The sequence below is a fragment of the Octopus sinensis genome, linkage group LG1, assembly GCF_006345805.1.
Source record: "Octopus sinensis linkage group LG1, ASM634580v1, whole genome shotgun sequence".
In the NCBI taxonomy this organism is placed as follows: domain Eukaryota; kingdom Metazoa; phylum Mollusca; class Cephalopoda; order Octopoda; family Octopodidae; genus Octopus; species Octopus sinensis.
In genome coordinates, this window is record NC_042997.1 from 193,069,367 (window position 1) to 193,089,057 (window position 19,691).

The 19,691-nt window shown below is 38.5% G+C and overlaps 1 protein-coding gene across 3 annotated transcripts in view; it reads left to right on the forward strand.

Annotated features, from left to right (window-relative positions):
* Window positions 1-19,691, forward strand: part of LOC115208758 (uncharacterized protein C2orf81 homolog) — a 42,967-nt gene that overhangs the window by 6,527 nt on the left and 16,749 nt on the right. Inside the window, exons 2-5 of one of the 3 annotated variants that reach the window (XM_029787472.2) lie at window positions 11,865-12,000; window positions 14,033-14,195; window positions 16,146-16,215; window positions 17,911-18,076. In XM_029787472.2, coding sequence (XP_029643332.1) covers window positions 11,903-12,000; window positions 14,033-14,195; window positions 16,146-16,215; window positions 17,911-18,076 — 497 coding nt within the window. In that variant the 5' untranslated portion in view covers window positions 11,865-11,902. Of the gene's footprint in view, window positions 1-11,864; window positions 12,001-14,032; window positions 14,196-16,145; window positions 16,216-17,910; window positions 18,077-19,691 lie in introns of those variants that run through there. The other 2 variants (XM_029780444.2, XM_036508026.1) reach the window with 2 other exon arrangements.

The following is a 19,691-nucleotide window of genomic DNA, read 5'->3' on the forward strand; positions in this document are numbered from 1 at the left end:
AGACCCAGGAAGACATGGGATGAAATGGTGAGGACTGATCTTAAGATGTTGAGGTTCATGGAGGAAATGACAATGGACCAAGATGTTTGGCGATATGAGGTTCTAGAGAAGACCTGCCCACATCAGTGAAACTGAATGTTAGAAGAGTTGTGTCCAACCCACATGTAACAACAAACTTTTCACATAATCTACCCCAAGAAACCAAACAACATTTCCTCTTCATAAACTATGATTGTCTTCCAATCCTCTTTCCCGCCCTCACTGCCCTGGTCACTGTATCGCTGCGTTCCACATCCCCCACCCCCGTTTTTCTACCTAGATTTTCAACAGTTGCTGCAATCTCCAGTTCTTACTTGTGCCTTCTTGGCAACACCTCACCATATATATTACAACCTTTGTACTGCTCTCTGCGACATCTCCAGCTCTACGTCGACGACAGTGAACAGGTGTGGTCACCATTTGTGAGGTGCGCTTTCCTGCAGCTCGTCATCATGGCCGAACTGCAGTCATGGATCAAAAAGAGGCTGAGGAAGGGTGAATGGCACCGCAAGTGTCATGTTGCTCTCGAGCAACTATGCAGTCCTGGGTCGACCTTTAGTGACAGCATCACCATGAAAGCATTCTATAGGGGATTAGTGGAGGGTAGGTACGACAATGAACCTGACCCACCTGTTCAAGACAACTTTCAGGCCAGGACTTATAGACAACTTCCAGAGATCCCTGGCTTGGCAGTGCTATCGAGAAGTACTAACCATTCAGGATAAGCTCAACAGGCATGGCTCATAAACGCCAGGCCGTCCTGCCGAAGATGCGGTCAGAGCGACGAAACCATTCTGCATGCATTCGTGCAGTATCCAACCATTTCCGACCTGTGGGCCTACGTTGAATGACTGCTATTGCGTGTGGGACGAGTCAGTTTATCAACCAAGTCTATCATCAATATTGTCATGCCTCCTTCCTTCAAATGGGAAGGAAGAGCCATTTTCATTGTATTATGGCTATGGCAAAAGAATATGTATTGTGGACGCGTCTGAAAGGTCTAGAGACAAACACTTGCCTCTCTGGTCAATCTCTCATCAACTTTTTCAAACATCACTTGAAGAGGGTGAGAGAAGAGAGGGAAGTTTTGTCTAGTGAATGCTTCAAAAAAAAAAAGATAGGTGAATGTAGCAAGGATGGCACGTGTGAATGACGGAGCCACCTTGAGCATAATCCTATGAACCAGAAAAAGAAAGGAAAACAAGAGAGTCACTTACTGTAATGTGTTTTTTTGAATGACATTATTATTGTCCTAGGTTACTGTGGTCTTTTCTGTAGGCTTTTCTTTCCATGGAAAAACCTAATCTATTTTTCCTTTTACATTTATGACATTTCTGTGACACACGATCCCTATTGATCGCTGTTTTGTTGTTTTTTTCCACGATCCCTTTTCATCGAAATTTTATCCCCCCTTTTTTCTTTTTTTCTTTTTTTTTCCCCCAAAAGAAAGGGTCTACATTGTATTTTGTCCCCTCTGTGTTCAGCCTCATGTGGCTAATAAAGAAACATATCTATCTATCTATCTACCTACCAAAGTATGTATGTATATATATATATATATACACACACACATAGAAAATACAAATTTGTGTAGATACCTTGTGGTGTTAATGTTTATTTTTTTTATTTACAACCATATATCTGTAGAAGACAAACAAAAGAATGTGGCTCTCAACATATTTGTTAGATACAAAAATTACTTAATATCAGTTTCATTTGGTTCTATGCAACTTAAAGTTTGGTAAGCTCATTGAATGAACATATCTCGTCAGGTTCATTTTGTGCATGTATGTGTGTGTTATATATATATATATACAAAATTTAGAGGACTGACCACTAAAAGTGGACAGCCTATGTTTAGCATATAGGCTGTCCACTTTTAGTGGTTAGTCCTCTAAATTTTAAATCTTCAGATTTTTTAAAATGTGCTAAGCCACTGGTTTTAATTGATTAATATCAATTTCTACCCTTATTTAATTTTATATATATATATACATCATCATCATCATCATCATCATTTAATGTCCACTTTCCATGCTAGCATGGGTTGGACGATTTGACTGAGGTCTGGCGAACCAGACTCCAATCTGATCTGGCAGAGTTTCTACAGTTGGATGCCCTTCTTAATGCCAACTACTCCGAAAGTGTAGTGGGTGCTTTTATGTGTCACTGGCACAAGGGCCAGTTTGGTGGTACTGGCAACGACCACGCCCAAATGGTGCTTTTTACATGCCACCTGCACAGGAGCCAGTCCAGCGGCACTGTCGACGACCTCGCTTGAATATTTCACATACACACACACACATATATATATGTGTGTGTGTGTGTGTATATATATATATACTAGCAGTATCGCCCGGCGTTGCTCGGGTTTGTAAGGGAAATAACTATATAAGCATTTTTAGAGAGTTATAGCCAAAAAATAGCAAAAAATGCATTAAAAATGGAAAAAATATGATGGTAAATTTTTTTTAAATCGTTGACTCATCGTAGACATTTTTAGAGAGTTACTTCCCTTATATAATAGCGAAAAAATGCATTAAAATGGAAAAAAAACGATGGTAAATTTTTTTTAAATCGTAGACTCATGTAGACGCTTTCTTAGCCATTTCTGTTTTGGTGTCTTCAAGCCATGAAGTCGTTGTTCTAAAAGAACGCTGGTCTCCTTGACAACGCATTACGACGTTGATTTCCTTACACTCCCTTCCCCACAGGTGCAGGTGTGAGCGTGGACGCCAACTCCACCGCCATCGACACACGAAAAATTATGCATTAAAATGGAATAAAAAATGATGTTAAATTATTTTTTAAATCGTAGACTCATCGTAGACGCGCGCTAATACTCAGACGGGCTCGATATGAATCACGACTATAAGCTACCCGAATTTGGTTAAACTGCACCGCAAAATGTGGGAGTAGTTAGGAATCTAAATCGAAGGGGACAGACACTCACACAACTACAGTTTTATATATATAGATATACATAGCGCAGTAGTGGTGAGATGTGACAGCAAAGAAAAGCATACATTCACTCTCTGCATGCAATTAGACTCGGAAAGTTCGTGAGGAACCCATTGACCCAATTTGCTGACTTTTCCGATAGCACACAGGTCTCAATGAATGGTTGAATGACCAAATCCAAGCTTCTCTGCTAGTTCCTCAACAGTTACGATGAGATTTTGTTCCACCAGGGTTTTCAGGATGTCCTTGTCGAGTTCTACAGATCTTTCAGGATGAGGCTCGTCTTCTAGGCTGTAGTTTATGGCTCGGAATTTCTGGAACCACCATTGACACTGCCTTACGCTTATTGTCCAATCCCCATATACTGCATTAATATTTCTTGTACTTTCCGTTGCGTTGTTGTCTTTATTGAACTCATAAAGCAAAATATGCCAAATATGCTCCTTTGTTACTTCCAACATAGCTTTGAAAAAAATAGCTGTTAAAATCGAAATGCACTCTTCAAAACTTGCACTATGAATAAGGACAAGATAAAATTACTACCTGCTTTTATAGCAAGTTAATATAAGTAGTTTATCCCATTCCCCTCTGACTTTTAGTTCAAGCTGTTGAAAAAACCGCATTATTATATATATATACATACATACATACATACATACATACATATACACACACACTCTCTCTCTCACACACATGCACACATTTATATTGTTATTCTTTTATATGTTTCAGCCTTGAGGTTGTGGCCATGCTGGATCATGTGTGTGTGTGTGTGTGTGTGTGTCTATCTGTCTGTCTGTCTGTATGTATATATGTATATGTATGTGTGTGAATAATAATATTTTCAACAGATGTGTTGCAAATGTATCTGATTGTTCTCAAGCTTCAAATTTACTCTCTTCCAAGAACATTTTCACTCACTCTTATTTGTTAGCTTCCCATACATTTTACTCATGTATCTATCAGCGTTCATGGACAGTAACAAATATTACATCTAGTTTCATTTTATTCGTTACACAGTGTGTGTGTGTGCGTTTGCGTGTGCTGTAAACCAGACTAAGAAAAGCATTTGACACACACACCAGAATGTGAGTTTTCTGTAAATTTTGCTTAATTGGAGTTTAAATTTTAAAAACTGGACCTGGCATGACGCGATGCCTTGTACTCTTAAAATTGCTAGGTAAATTGTAATTGAAGAAATCCTATATTGTAGATTTGTATAACTCCCAAAGGGAGGCAGATAAAATCTGCCTTTTATAATAAGAGATATATAGGGTAATGATTAAAAACTCCCTTTTGTCACGAATTACTTTGGGATTGCACCTAGAAAATTACCCTTTGAGGAACAAGTTCAGGCAAAGTTGTTTATGGAAGACCAGCAGTCACTTGTGCATACCAGTCTCCCCTCTCCACACTACTGATGTTATCCAAGGGAAAGGCAAAGCCTGATACAGCTTAGCACCAGTGACGTCACAACTCATTTCTACAGCTGAGTGAACTGGAGCAATATGAAATGAAGTGTCTTGCTCAAGAACTCATCACACAGTTTGGTCCATGAATCAAACTCACTATCTCATGATTGTGAGTATGACACTCTAACCACTAAGCTATGTAACACATATATATATGTATAAGAAGCATCAGATGTGGTGTGTGAGAGATACGACTGCACTGGTATGGTCATGTGTTGTGAATGAATGGGGAAAGCTGTGTGAAAAAGTGTCACACCCTAGCAGTTGAGGGAACCTGTGGAAGAGGTAGACCCTGGAAAACCTGGGATGAAGTGGTGAAGCACGCCCTTCGAACATTGAACCTTACTGATGCAATGACTTGTGACCGGGACCTTTGGAGATATGTTGTGCTTGAGAAGACCCGACAAGCCAAGTGAGACCATAGCCCATGGCCTATGCCAGTGGGTGTAACCAGCCCATTTATGAATACCCCTCATTCATTGGACAATAAACCTTGCTTGTGAAGACCTATTGAGGCAAGTGAAATCAAAATCAAATCAAAATTACTGACATGGCTGATAACAGTACCGCCTGATTGGCACTCCTGCCAGTAGAACGTTAAAAGCACATCCAAATGTGGGGTGTAACCGGCCCACTTATGAGTACCCCTCATTCATTGGACAATGAACTTTGCTTGCAAAGACCTATTGAGGCAAGTGTAAACAAATCAAAATTGCTGTTGTGGCCAATGACAGTACCACCTGATTGACATTCGTGCCAGTGGAACATTAAAATCACATCTGAGCGTGATTGTTGCTAGGGCCATGGGTTGGCTCCAGTGCCGGTGACACATGAAAAGCACCATTTGAGTGTAATCGTTGCTAGTGCCACCAGACTGGCTCCTGTGCAGGTAGCACATAAAAACACCTTTTGAGCGTGGCCGTTGCCAGAACCGCCTGACTAGCCCTCGTGCCGGTGGAACATAAAAGCATTCACTACACTCTCGGAGTGTTTGGCATTAGGAAGGGCATTCAGCTGTAGAAACTTTGCCAGACCAGAGTGAGCCTGGTGCAGCTTCTGGTTCTTCAGTCAAACCGTCCAACCCATGCTAGCATGGAAAGCAGATGTTAAACAATGATGATGATATATATCTCTTATTATAAAAGGCAGATTTTATCTGCCTCCCTTTGGGAGTTATACAAATCTACAATATAGGATTTCTTCAATTACAATTTACCTAGCAGTTTTGAGAGTACAATGCATCGCGTCATGCCAGGTCCAGTTTTTAAAATTTAAACTCCAATTAAGCAAAATTTACAGAAAACTCACATTCTGGTGTGTGTGTCAAATGCTTTTCTTAGTCTGGTTTACACCACACGCAAACGCACACACACAGTGGGCAACGAATAAAATGAAACTAATTCACTTACTGTAGTGAGTGATTCTTTCACTCTGCCTCCCACTTCTTCTTTCCACACATACACACGCAAATATATAAATAAAATTGTAAGCTAACGTGTGTGAGTGTGTGTGTGTGTGTGTGCGCGTGTGTGTGTGTGTGACGGTGCGTGTGTGTGTGTGTGTGTGTGCGTGTGCGTGAGTGTGTGACAGGAAAGTTTTTTTAGACGAATATAACACCTATATCCAAGTAGCAGAAAGATAAGACAGTAAGGTGTGATTTGAGGGAGATTTGGCTGCTATTTCTACCATGTCTAGCTGCCATGTAGGGGTCTCCCTCATAGGCTCATACATACATATATACATAGACTAGCAGTATCGCCCGGCGTTGCTCGGGTTTGTAAGGGAAATAACTATATAAGCATTTTTAGAGAGTTATAGCCAAAAAATAGCAAAAAATGCATTAAAAATGGAAAAAATATGATGGTAAATTTTTTTTTAAATCGTTGACTCATCGTAGACATTTTTAGAGAGTTACTTCCCTTATATAATAGCGAAAAAATGCATTAAAATGGAAAAAAAAACGATGGTAAATTTTTTTTTAAATCGTAGACTCATGTAGACGCTTTCTTAGCCATTTCTGTTTTGGTGTCTTCAAGCCATGAAGTCGTTGTTCTAAAAGAACGCTGGTCTCCTTGACAACGCATTACGACGTTGATTTCCTTACACTCCCTTCCCCACAGGTGCAGGTGTGAGCGTGGACGCCAACTCCACCGCCATCGACACACGAAAATTATGCATTAAAATGGAATAAAAAATGATGTTAAATTATTTTTTAAATCGTAGACTCATCGTAGACGCGCGCTAATACTCAGACGGGCTCGATATGAATCACGACTATAAGCTACCCGAATTTGGTTAAACTGCACCGCAAAATGTGGGAGTAGTTAGGAATCTAAATCGAAGGGGACAGACACTCACACAACTACAGTTTTATATATAGATATACATAGCGCAGTAGTGGTGAGATGTGACAGCAAAGAAAAGCATACATTCACTCTCTGCATGCAATTAGACTCGGAAAGTTCGTGAGGAACCCATTGACCCAATTTGCTGACTTTTCCGATAGCACACAGGTCTCAATGAATGGTTGAATGACCAAATCCAAGCTTCTCTGCTAGTTCCTCAACAGTTACGATGAGATTTTGTTCCACCAGGGTTTTCAGGATGTCCTTGTCGAGTTCTACAGATCTTTCAGGATGAGGCTCGTCTTCTAGGCTGTAGTTTATGGCTCGGAATTTCTGGAACCACCATTGACACTGCCTTACGCTTATTGTCCAATCCCCATATACTGCATTAATATTTCTTGTACTTTCCGTTGCGTTGTTGTCTTTATTGAACTCATAAAGCAAAATATGCCAAATATGCTCCTTTGTTACTTCCAACATAGCTTTGAAAAAAATAGCTGTTAAAATCGAAATGCACTCTTCAAAACTTGCACTATGAATAAGGACAAGATAAAATTACTACCTGCTTTTATAGCAAGTTAATATAAGTAGTTTATCCCATTCCCCTCTGACTTTTAGTTCAAGCTGTTGAAAAAACCGCATTATTATATATATATACATACATACATACATACATACATACATACATATACACACACACTCTCTCTCTCACACACATGCACACATTTATATTGTTATTCTTTTATATGTTTCAGCCTTGAGGTTGTGGCCATGCTGGATCATGTGTGTGTGTGTGTGTGTGTGTGTCTATCTGTCTGTCTGTCTGTATGTATATATGTATATGTATGTGTGTGAATAATAATATTTTCAACAGATGTGTTGCAAATGTATCTGATTGTTCTCAAGCTTCAAATTTACTCTCTTCCAAGAACATTTTCACTCACTCTTATTTGTTAGCTTCCCATACATTTTACTCATGTATCTATCAGCGTTCATGGACAGTAACAAATATTACATCTAGTTTCATTTTATTCGTTACACAGTGTGTGTGTGTGCGTTTGCGTGTGCTGTAAACAAGACTAAGAAAAGCATTTGACACACACACCAGAATGTGAGTTTTCTGTAAATTTTGCTTAATTGGAGTTTAAATTTTAAAAACTGGAGCTGGCATGACGCGATGCATTGTACTCTTAAAATTGCTAGGTAAATTGTAATTGAAGAAATCCTATATTGTAGATTTGTATAACTCCCAAAGGGAGGCAGATAAAATCTGCCTTTTATAATAAGAGATAAGACAGTAAGGTGTGATTTGGGGGAAATTTTGCTGCTATTTCTACCAGGTCTAGCTACCATGTAGAGGTCCCCCTCAATTCTTTTATTCTTCTGCTTTTTCCAGCCATTTCTCTGTGGCCATGCTGGGGCAATGCCTTGAAGAATTGTAGTTTAATGAATCAACTCCAGTTTTATTTTTGTAAGCATTGTACTTATTCTATCTGTTTCCTTTGTCAAACCACTAGGTGACAGGGATGTAAACAAACCAACATTCGTTGTCAAGCAGTGGTGGAGGACAATCACAAGCACAGACACGCACACACACACATACATGCATACACATATACACACATACATAGATACATACATACATATATATATGTGTGTATATATATATTGCAGCGTGGAAGGTGTTTGTAAGCCATTTAAGAAACACACAAAAACCGTTACATTCACTTCAACATTTAAATTTAATTTGCCAAAATATTTTCGTCGCTTTGAGACCGCGACCTGTTCACTGACAAAAATATCGTGCTAACAGGTCGCGGTCTCAAAGCGACGAAAATATTTTGACAAATTTTCGTTCCAGCACACGATCTCAGATCAAGTCACTTACTATGCAAGTACATCTCTGTAACTATATATATATTTATATATATATATATATATATGTATATTGGTAAAAACAGTAAGATAACAAAAGAAAGAGACCTCAATATTATGTAAATAGAGGAAATCTTTATATATAAAAGTTAGGTTGTGTGTCTGTCTCCTACGATTTAGATTCCTAACTACTCCCACATTTTGCGGTGCAGTTTAACCAAAACCGGGTATCTTATAGTCGTGATTCATATCGAGACCGTCTGGGTATTAGCGCGCGTCTACGATGAGTCTACGATTTAAAAACAAATTTACCATCAATTTTTCCCATTTTTAATCCATTTTTGACATATATAAGGGAAGTAACTCTCTAAAATTTATTATTAAATCTCAGAACGTAAAAAGCTACAGTAACACCCCTCCCCCTTTGTGGTTAGCCATATTGAGATGGCTATTATACTTTACATCTCTAAAAATGCTTATATAATTATTTCCCTTACAAACCCGAGCAACGCCGGGCAATACTGCTAGTATATATATATATATCTCTTATTATAAAAGGCAGATTTTATCTGCCTCCCTTTGGGAGTTATACAAATCTACAATATAGGATTTCTTCAATTACAATTTACCTAGCATTTTTGAGAGTACAATGCATCGCGTCATGCCAGGTCCAGTTTTTAAAATTTAAACTCCAATTAAGCAAAATTTACAGAAAACTCACATTCTGGTGTGTGTGTCAAATGCTTTTCTTAGTCTGGTTTACACCACACGCAAACGCACACACACAGTGTGCGACGAATAAAATGAAAATAAATGTAATATTTGTTTCTCTCTATCACGCTGATAGATACATGAGTAAAATGTATGGGAAGCTAACAGATAACAGTGAGTGAAAATGTTCTTGGAAGAGAGTAAATTAGCGACGGAGTGATTTGAGCAAGACTAAACTGAAAGTATGAAACAGTGTTTATGTATAAACAGACGACACTTATATAAACCCTTTCGTTACCAAACCGCCTGAATTTACCTATTCATATTTAAATGAGAATATCAGAGTAAATCTCTTTAGTACATTCGTGAAAACACGTATTATACTTCGTAAACACTTCAAATACAGTTTTGTACAAAAATCGAAGTGTAATTTTAATTCCGTGAATTATGGGAGATTTTTTTCCGAAATTTGTTCCTATTATGTTTTCAAAATTTGTAATTCTGACAAAAAAATGGATACGAATTTCATTATATCAAGCAGCGAGTCAGAATTCGAAGGATTTTCTACTGAAGACCTTCATAAATCTAACTCTATGACTGAAAAAAAAAAAAGCATCTTTATATAAGAGTGAAGTTGTGTGTCTGTCCCCTTCGATTTAGATTCGTAACTACTCCCACATTTTGCGGTGCAGTTTAACCAAAAGCGGGTATCTTATAGTCGTGATTCATATCGAGCCCTTCTGGGTATTAGCGCGCGTCTACGATGAGTCTACGATTAAAAAAAAATTTACCATCATATTTTTCCATTTTAATGCATTTTTTTCGCTTTTATATAAGGGAAGTAACTCTCTAAAAATATCTACGATGTGTCAACGATTTAAAAAAAAAATTTACCTTAATTTTTTTTCAATTTTTAATGCATTTTTTGCTATTTTTTGGCTATAACTCTCTAAAAATGCTTATATAGTTATTTCCCTTACAACGCCGAGCAACGCCGGGCGATACTGCTAGTATATATATATGTGTGTGTGTGTGTGTGTGGAGGCGCAATGGCCCGGTGGTTAGGGCAGCGTACTCGTGGTCATAGGATTGCGGTTTCAATTCCTTGACCGGGCGTTGTGAGTGTTTATTGAGCAAAAACACCTAAAGCTCCACAAGGCTCTGGCAGGGGGTGGTGGCGATCCCTGCTATACTCTTTTACCACAACTTTCTCTCACTCTTTCTTCTGTTGGCCTGCTCGCTTAGCCAGCGGGGTGGCGTCATTTGAAGGCTAAAACAATGTGAAGCGCATTGTGACCAGCAACGTGTAGCAACATCTGATAGCCTGGTCGGTCATGGTGATGATATATATATATATATATACGAAAGAAGGTTTGAAAATGCAATTTAAAAGATGTTTATTTACTTAACCGGTTTCACTCTTTGGAAAAAGATTGTCAAAAGTAACATAGAATATTATGAGTGGGAATTATGTAAAAAACTTTTTTGAATTCATAATATTCTATGTTACTTTTGACAATCTTTTTCCAAAGAGTGAAACTGGTTAAGTAAATAAACATCTTTTAAATTGCATTTTCAAACCTTCTTTCGTATATAATTCCACTCGTGCGATACCCCACAATTCAACTTTGTTATATATATATATATATATATATATATATATATATATATATCACGTGACCGACCAGACCATCAGATGTTGTTACACATCGCTGGTCACAATGCATTCGCATTGTTTTAGCCTTCAAATGACGCCACCCCGCTGGCTAAGCGAGCAGGCCAATATATATATATATATATATATGATGATGATGATGATGATGATATCAAAAGGATCAAAAGTCTTTCCCAAGCCATAGAGAGGCCAGTTTCCCAGATTCTGCAGCTTGTATAATCCCCCACTATAATCTGTCCCAGGATTACACATTTGTGTCAGCTAAGTGGAGTAGATCAATAAGAAATAAGTGCTTTGCTTAAGAACACAATGCATGACCCAGTCCAGGAGCTGGCAGAAACGTTTGCACGCCGGGTGAAATACTTAGCAGTATTTTGTCTGCCTTTACATTCTGAGTTCAAACTCTGCCGAAGTCGACTTTGCCTTTCATCCTTTCGGGGTCGATAGATTAAGTACCAGTTGTGCACTGGGGTCGATCTAATCGACTTGCCCCCTCCCCCAAAATTTCAGGCCTTGTGCCTATAGTAGAAAAGAATCTTACAATCACGAGTGCAACACCCTAACCACTAAGCCATGCACCTCTGCACCCCACCCCCTCATGCACACACAATGACTTTCTGTACAGTTTCTTTTGACCAAGTTCCACTCCCAAGGCGTTTAGTCAATCTGATGGAGTAATAGTGGGAGACCCTTATGCAAGGTGTCCCCTCTGTGGGATTGAACCTGAAACTTCTTATCCACACAAATGTGCTTTTCCCCATAATTAGTAACGTTATTTCATTCCAGCTTTTGGAATTTTGTTTTCCTTTTGATTGCAGTAAGGCATGCAAAAACAAAGAGGTGAGCGCAAGCAAGCACAAATTGCACATCAAGTTATTGTGCAACCTGAGATTGTTCCCGGAAAACTCTCAGAGCAGCAATGGTAGGTACCATTGTTATAACTTTTTTGTTTGTCTAAATGTAACACACTAAATTCTTTGACTTCTCTGAGCACTGACACATAAAAGCTTGGTAGCATCTCACAAGATAATTTTATCATCTCTCTAACAACATCTTTTGCCACCTTTTTGAATTCAATACCTCTGGCAGTCAACAGGCAGAATTGTTTGCACATTATGGCAACGAGCTGGCAGAAACGTTAGCATGCCAGACGAAATGCTTAGCAGTATTTTGTCTGTCTTTATGTTCTGAGTTCAAATGCCTTCCATCCTTTCGGGATCGATTAAATAAGTACCAGTTATGCACTGGGGTTGATGTAATAGGCTTAATCTCTTTGTCTGTCCTTGTTTGTCCCCTCTATGTTTCGCCCCCCGTAGGCAGTAAAGAAATAAGAATTGTTAGCACATTGGGCAAAATGCTTAGCAGCATTTCATCCATCTTTATGTGATGAGTTCAAATTCTGCTACGGTCAAACTTTGCCTTTCATCTCTCAGGGGTTGATAAGCATCAGTCAAGTACTGGAGTCGATGAAATTACCTAGTACTCTACCCACAAATTTCCAGGCCTATTGCCTGTAGTAGAAAAGATTATTATTATTATTATTATTATTATTATTATTATTATTATTATTCAGTAGTTTTATTTTTATAGCGTGCTTTCACTTCACTACCGAGCGCAGCTCTGTGTGCCTTGGGTATGTGCTGTGGTTTGCTGTGATGCTCTTATTTTCACTGTACTGAAAGTGTTTTACATAGGATGTGTGCAGTGCCCACTAGTGCAATTTTCTGTGTGTTTTTGTTTTTTGGGTAGAGCACTGCTGTAAAGTAAGTGTGTAGGATTGAAATATATCCCTCACATGTCCATTTATGCCTTTTTGGTTTTATTTATGGAACATGAGGAACAATGTCTGGCCCTTAATTTTGACGGTCATCATTTTCATAGGGTACCAGTCCGTTCATTTTTATTGTCAAATTGTTTTGCATGTGTATTATTATTATTATTATTATTATTATTATTATTATTATTATTATCATTAATATCATTACACACAGGCATGAGCTGGCAGAATTGTTAGTGCATCCGGCGAAATGGTTGCCGATATTTTGCCCGTCATTACATTCTGAGTTCAAATTCCACCAAGGTCAACTTTACCTTTCATCCTTTTAGAGTCAATTAAATAAGTACCAGTTATGCACTGGGGGTCAATGTAACTGACTTAATCCGTTCGTCTGTCCTTGTTTGTCCCCTCTGTGTTTAGCCCCTTGTGGGTAGTAAAGAAATTGGTATTTCATCTGCCACTATGTTCTGAGTTCAAATTCTGCCTAGGTTGACTTTGCCTTTCATCCTTTCAGGGTTGACAAATTAAGTACCAGTTGTGGTGTACTGGGGTCAATCTAATCAACTTGCCCCCTCCCCCCAAATTTCAGGCCTTGTGCCTATAGTAGAAAAGATTATTATTTTAATTATTATCATTGAGTGAGAGAGCAGTGCATGCCATCAAAGTGACACTGGGGTAAAATATACGAAGCCCAGTATACCCAATGTACATGATAACACTTCCAATCAGTTAAGATCAGAAGACAAAACAATGTACATGATAACACTTATTATTATTATTATTATTATTATTATTATTATTATTATTATTATTATTATTATTATTATAGGCGAGCTGGCAGAAACGTTAGCGCACCAGGCGAAATGCTTAGTTCAAATTCCACCGATGTCGACTTTGCCTTTCATCCTTTCAGGTCGATGAATAAAGTACCAGTTTCACACTGGGGTCGATGTAATTGACTTAATCCCTTTGTCTATCCTTGTTTGTCCCCTCTATGTTTAGACCCTTGTGGGCAATAAAAAAAAAAAAATTATTATTATTGTTATTATTATTATCATCATCATCATCATTATTATTATCATTATTAAACACAGAAAAATGTCTTACAAATCATTTGTAAACATCTGAGTGGTTTCTTTCTAGTTTTTTCCTTTTCTTTTTTTCTTTTTTTCATCAGGTTAGAATTTCAAGAAGGGTACAAAAACGAAGAATTTGCCAGCGAGATAGTAGATGACATTGTTAATATTGTGCTCACTAAAGCATATGAAATTTACTTGGAACGACAGCTTCTGCCCTATACAGTCAATGCTGCTATAGAAGCTTTAACACTACTAGTTGAAGTAAACATTTTAATTCTTCACTCATTAAGATCTTAAGCCACTCACACACACACACACACACAAACACACATGTACACACACACACAAATGCACACACAAACACACACACAATAAAAGTAAAATTCTACCTGTCTGTCTGGGACCCTTCTATCTCAATCTAAATTTGTTGTACGCAGACATATTATACCTTTTTGGAATCAGGGTGATCCCAGGATTGAAAATCTGTCCTTCATTTGGTTCTTGAACATCCACCATTGGGATTTGATTTAAAAGCATTTGGGTTGCTATTTCTAGCAGGTAAAGCTTGGCTGATTCAAGCCATCTTGTTTGGCATTTGTCAGATGACATCAGAGATCAAGGGAGTAATAAATGACATTTGCTTCACTAATTTTATGTCAAGATAAGAACTGCGGGACAAAATGGCCAACAGTTAGAATTCAACTTGGGACTGGAACAATAAGATTGCAGAATTAATTCTCATCTGTCCCTAAGCTCAGCTCAAACACCACCAGGGCATGTAGTCATTATAGACATATTTTAGTCATACTATTTAGTACTCTTTAGTTTTGGGCTGCAGGGTCAATTAGCTGTCAGTGGGAGCTAGCATAAAAGTCCACTCAGAGTGTAGCTTTTAAGCTAGTATATATATACTCTACTCTTTTAATCTTTTACTTGTTTTAGTCATTCGACTGCAGCCATGCTGGAGCACTGCCTTTAGTCGAGCAAATTGACCCCAGGACTTATTCTTTGTAAGCATAGTACTTATTCAATTAGTCTCTTTTGCCGAACTGCTAAGTTACGGGGGACATAAACACACCAGCATCAGTTGTCAAGAGATGTTGGGGGGACAAACACAGACACACGAACACACACAGACACACACACACACACATGCATACAAACACACATATATATATTTCTGCGTGTACATATATATGATGGGTTTCTTTCAGTTTCTGTCTACCAAATCCACTCACAAAGCTTTGGTCGACCCGAGGCTATAGTAGAAGACACTTGCCCAAGGTGCCACACAGTGGGACTGAACCCAGAACCATGTGTTTGGTAAGCAAGCTACTTACCACACAGCCATTCCTGTGCCTATATATATATATAGATGGATGGATGGAAGGATGGATATATATATGAATGCGAAAAGGAAGAAAATGGAGAAACTGACATCCAGATATAGGTCCTTGACACAATTATATATATGCGTGTGTGTGTGTGTGTGTGTGTGTGTGTGTTTTCCTCTCTCTCTCTCACACACACTCACACACATACATAATAGGTGAGAGTTAGATGTGTTCAGTATAGAAAACATGTAGTAGTGCTCATATGAATTTGAACTAAACTCCAAACAATTTTATGGGCTGGTCAGTGGTCCCAATCCACTGTTGAGCCTGTCTCTGTTACCTTCTGACTTCTGCAAAAGAGATTGATAGAATAAGTACTAGGCTTCCAAAGAACAAGTCCTGGGGTCGATTTGCTCAACTAAAGGCTGTGCTCCAGCATGGCCGCGGTCAAATGACTGAAACAAGTAAAAAAGTAAAAAGAGTAAAGAGTATAGGGAACTGTTGAATTAACATGAAAAAATATGTCCACACATATTAAGAGCTCAATTAATGAAAGGTTGTTAAACTCCAACATATCATTACATTACAGTACATCCGGATGGAACTAACTTACATGTATGTACATAACCACCTAAAATGATCTTACAAAGCAACATATCTAAAATAAACACATGAATTACACATACAGTTTATACTTTAATTTTTGCTCAACAGCTGTTTCGTTAGGAACGAACATTATTTATTCCATAATTATGTAATTTCAATATGTAATTAATTTAAATTAGATTAATCTAAATTGATCTAAAAGCTATATTTACCCAATCACCAAGATTAAAATATTTAATTAATGAGATGTAATATTTTCCATTTATTTCAGTGGAATTTCCTAAGACGTGATGAATCCCAAGTAAGCCCTATTTTGCAGCCTGGTTGGATTTCAAGCGAAGGTAAAGATCAGAATTTTTATCTTCACTATTCCACATCCATTTCTCGTGCTTATATGGGAAGAATATTTTATGTCATAATTTTATGCAAGAAACTTTCATTTGTGAAGTTAGGTTAAAATTACCAACTTAATATAGAAATCATGAAAAATATAATTATTTGACAAAATTCTTGATTGTTTTTAAAATTAATAGAAATATCTCTCTTATCTTCTCTCTTAATCCTTTTTGCCCCTTGTAGAGCCTAGGGCCTCAACAGTTGTTTTCCACTTTTTGCGGTCATTGGCATGTTTCTTGGCTGCTTCCCATGTCAGGCCGGTGGTTCTGATCTCGTCCAAAATGCTCCACTTCCATGTCTGCTTCGGGCGTCCTCGCTTCCTTTTCTCCTGCGGGTTCCAGTCAAGTGCTTGTCATGTCACTAATAGAAATACAGAGTAAAGTATACACCCACATAATACTTTTAGAAACCTGCTTCAAATCCTTCCAGAATTGACTTCATATTATTCTCAGTTCCACTAATATTACTAGTTCTAAGGCAGTGAGCTGGCAGAAATGTTAGCACGCTGGGTGAAATGCTTAGTGGTATTTTGTCTGTTTTTACATTCTGAGTTCAAATTCTGCCAAGGTTGACTTTGCCTTTCATCCTTTTGGGGTCGATAAATTAAGTACCAGTTGTGTACTAGGGTTGATCTAATCGACTACCCCCCCCACATCCCCAAAACTTTCAGGCCTTGTGCCTAGAGTAGAAAAGAATATCACCAATACTAAGTACCATTAATATACTGGGAAAGAACATGGATGTCTGAGTTATTAACATCCAAAACAATCAACCATGAGAAGTCAGTAGTTTGTCTCCAATACTGTACTGTGGTGTCTTTGTGGCCCACTGTGCCAGTTAATCCTCAAAAAAGCCAATCCAACTAAATCTCAGTCAGTACCGAATGGTACAACTAACTGACCACTATAAGAGGTGGCAGTACTATACAACAGACCAGTGTTTAGTTAACTTGTAGAACTGAACTGAGCATTTCATGCTGGTGTGGTTGGAAGATGAGTGGCATCTTCTTATTGTGTCCCATCTACAAGATAATATAGTAGATCCCTCATTGATGAATACTGCTGATTTTCGATAGACAAGTTATTGACTAAATGTCCAACAACAGGAAGCTTGAATGTAGTCTGAGATTCAATCCCACAACACAATACCTAGCATGGGTGTCTTCAATTATAACCCTTGAGTCAACTAAAAGCTTGTGAGTAAAATTTGGTGGCTGAAGGTTGTGTAGAAGTTGGGCCTCCAGTCTGAAGATAACAAGTTCCTTCGCTCTCTCTCTTCCACCTTACTTGGGGGCCTTAAAGAAGGTCATTGGCACAGTCCCTTCTTTCTCTTAGTGATAAAAAAATGAAAAAAAGGGCCCAATCAGTAACATAGCTGGAGGGGTGTGATGGGAGTGGTCTATCTAGAGTGCTGTTTTTAAGGAGGCATCATTTTCAGGCCTGCTGTATAAGCCTGTATAGAGGGATAAGGAGGAGAAGGCTGCCTCTAAATGGAACTCACTCTAGCTAGCTATGCTGTGTTCAAATTTATCCTGCTTCTTTCTCAACCTTGATCTCTTTCCAATAAGAAACCCTATTGTAAATACATCTTGTGATTTTAATTTACCTTTTTTTTTGTTTTTCTTAAACTTCAACTTTTAGAATCTGCGCGACCAGAAATTGATAATTGGGCACCGAGACACTACTGTGAGGAAAGCAGGAAGCTTGTTGATAGCACAGTTCGAGAGAGTGTCTCTCAAGAAGAAGCAAAAGATACGGAAGCAGCTGTAGCGAAAGATGAAGCAGCCAATCAGCATGAAGCGCATGGGTAGTTGTTGTCGTCGTTTTTTGTCTTTTTTGTTTTCGTTGCTTTCACTTTCATTGATGAGTCTCAAGCAATGCTTGTCAAACAGACCTAAGATATCTTCTCTTTTGCTATGATCAAGAGTACTCCGGCTGTCTTTGTTTCTTAAATAAATCTAAAGAAAATGATAATGTAATTGTTTTTTTGTTTAGTTCTGTCTATTTGTATACACTTCTTATGATTTCACTGATGTTGTCCTTTGAAGCTGTTATTTGATAGTAGTAAGAAAAACTGCAAGACCAAGGCATTCTAATATATATTTTGGATCAATGATTTAATAATGATTTCAAATTTTGGTACAAAGCCAGCAATTTTGGGAAGTAAGTCAGTCGATTACATTGACCCTGTTCTTCAACTGGTACTTATTTTATCGACCCTAAAAGGATGAAAAGCAAAGCTGACCTCAGTGGAATTTGAACTCAGAATGTAAAAGTCAGGCAAAATGCTGCTAAGCTTTTAACCCAGTGTGCTAATTATTCTGCCAGCTCACTGCTTTGATTACAATGTTCTGTATACAATTGTATACAATTTCATTGTATACAATGTTCCGGTGCCAAACAACTGGTCAGAAAAGGGTAAAAGAGGGGACAGAAAGCAGCAATAAGTTTAGGGTGGTGAGCTGGCAGAATTGTTAGCACACTGGGCTTAGTGGTATTTTGTCTGCTGTTACGTTCTGAGTTCAAATTCTGACAAGGTCGACTTTGCCCTTCATCCTTTCGGGGTCGATTAAATAAGTACCAGTTACACAATGGGGTTGATATAATCGACTTAATCTGTCTGTCTTTCCTTGTTTGTCTCCTCTGGGTTTAGCCTCTTGTGGGTAGTAAAGAAATAGAAATAGGTATTTTGTCTGCTGTTACGTTCTGAGTTCAAATTCCGACAAGGTCGATGTTGACCTTCATCCTTTCGGGGTCAATGAAATAAGTACCAGTTACGCACTGGGGTCGATGTAATCGACTTAATCCCTTTGTCTGTCTTTGTTGAGTAGGAAAGACAACAATGGTAGCCATAAATGCATGCATAGTACACAGAATGAAGCACAAAATGATGGAAAAGTGAATAGTAAAAGAGCCATAAAGAGGAAAGGGTACGCAGGAATGTCAGGAATAGTCTTGATAAATTTTATTAAGCGGCTCGCAGGACGGCCTGCTGTGCTAATCTTGGATCATAGAGTGACCCGCTGTTCTTGAGGAGACCTACTGAGTCAAGTACGTCAACATCAAAATAAAAATCAAATGGAAATTGTAGTTAAGACACCCGTGCCGGTGACACGTAAAAAACACCATCTGAATGTGGCAGATGCCAGCGCTGCCTGACTGGCGTCCGTGTCGTAAAGGTACCAACTTATTGTTGCCGTTTGCCAGCCTGCCCTGGCATCTGTGCCGGTGGCACGTAAAAAACACCCACTACACTCACGGAGTGGTTGGCGTTAGGAAGGGCATCCAGCTGTAGAAACACTCCCAGATCAGACATGAGCCTGGTGCAGCCTTCATGGCTTCCCAGACCCCGGTCGAACTGTCCAACTCATGCTAGCATGGAAAACGGACGTTAAATGATGATGATGATGATGATGATGATG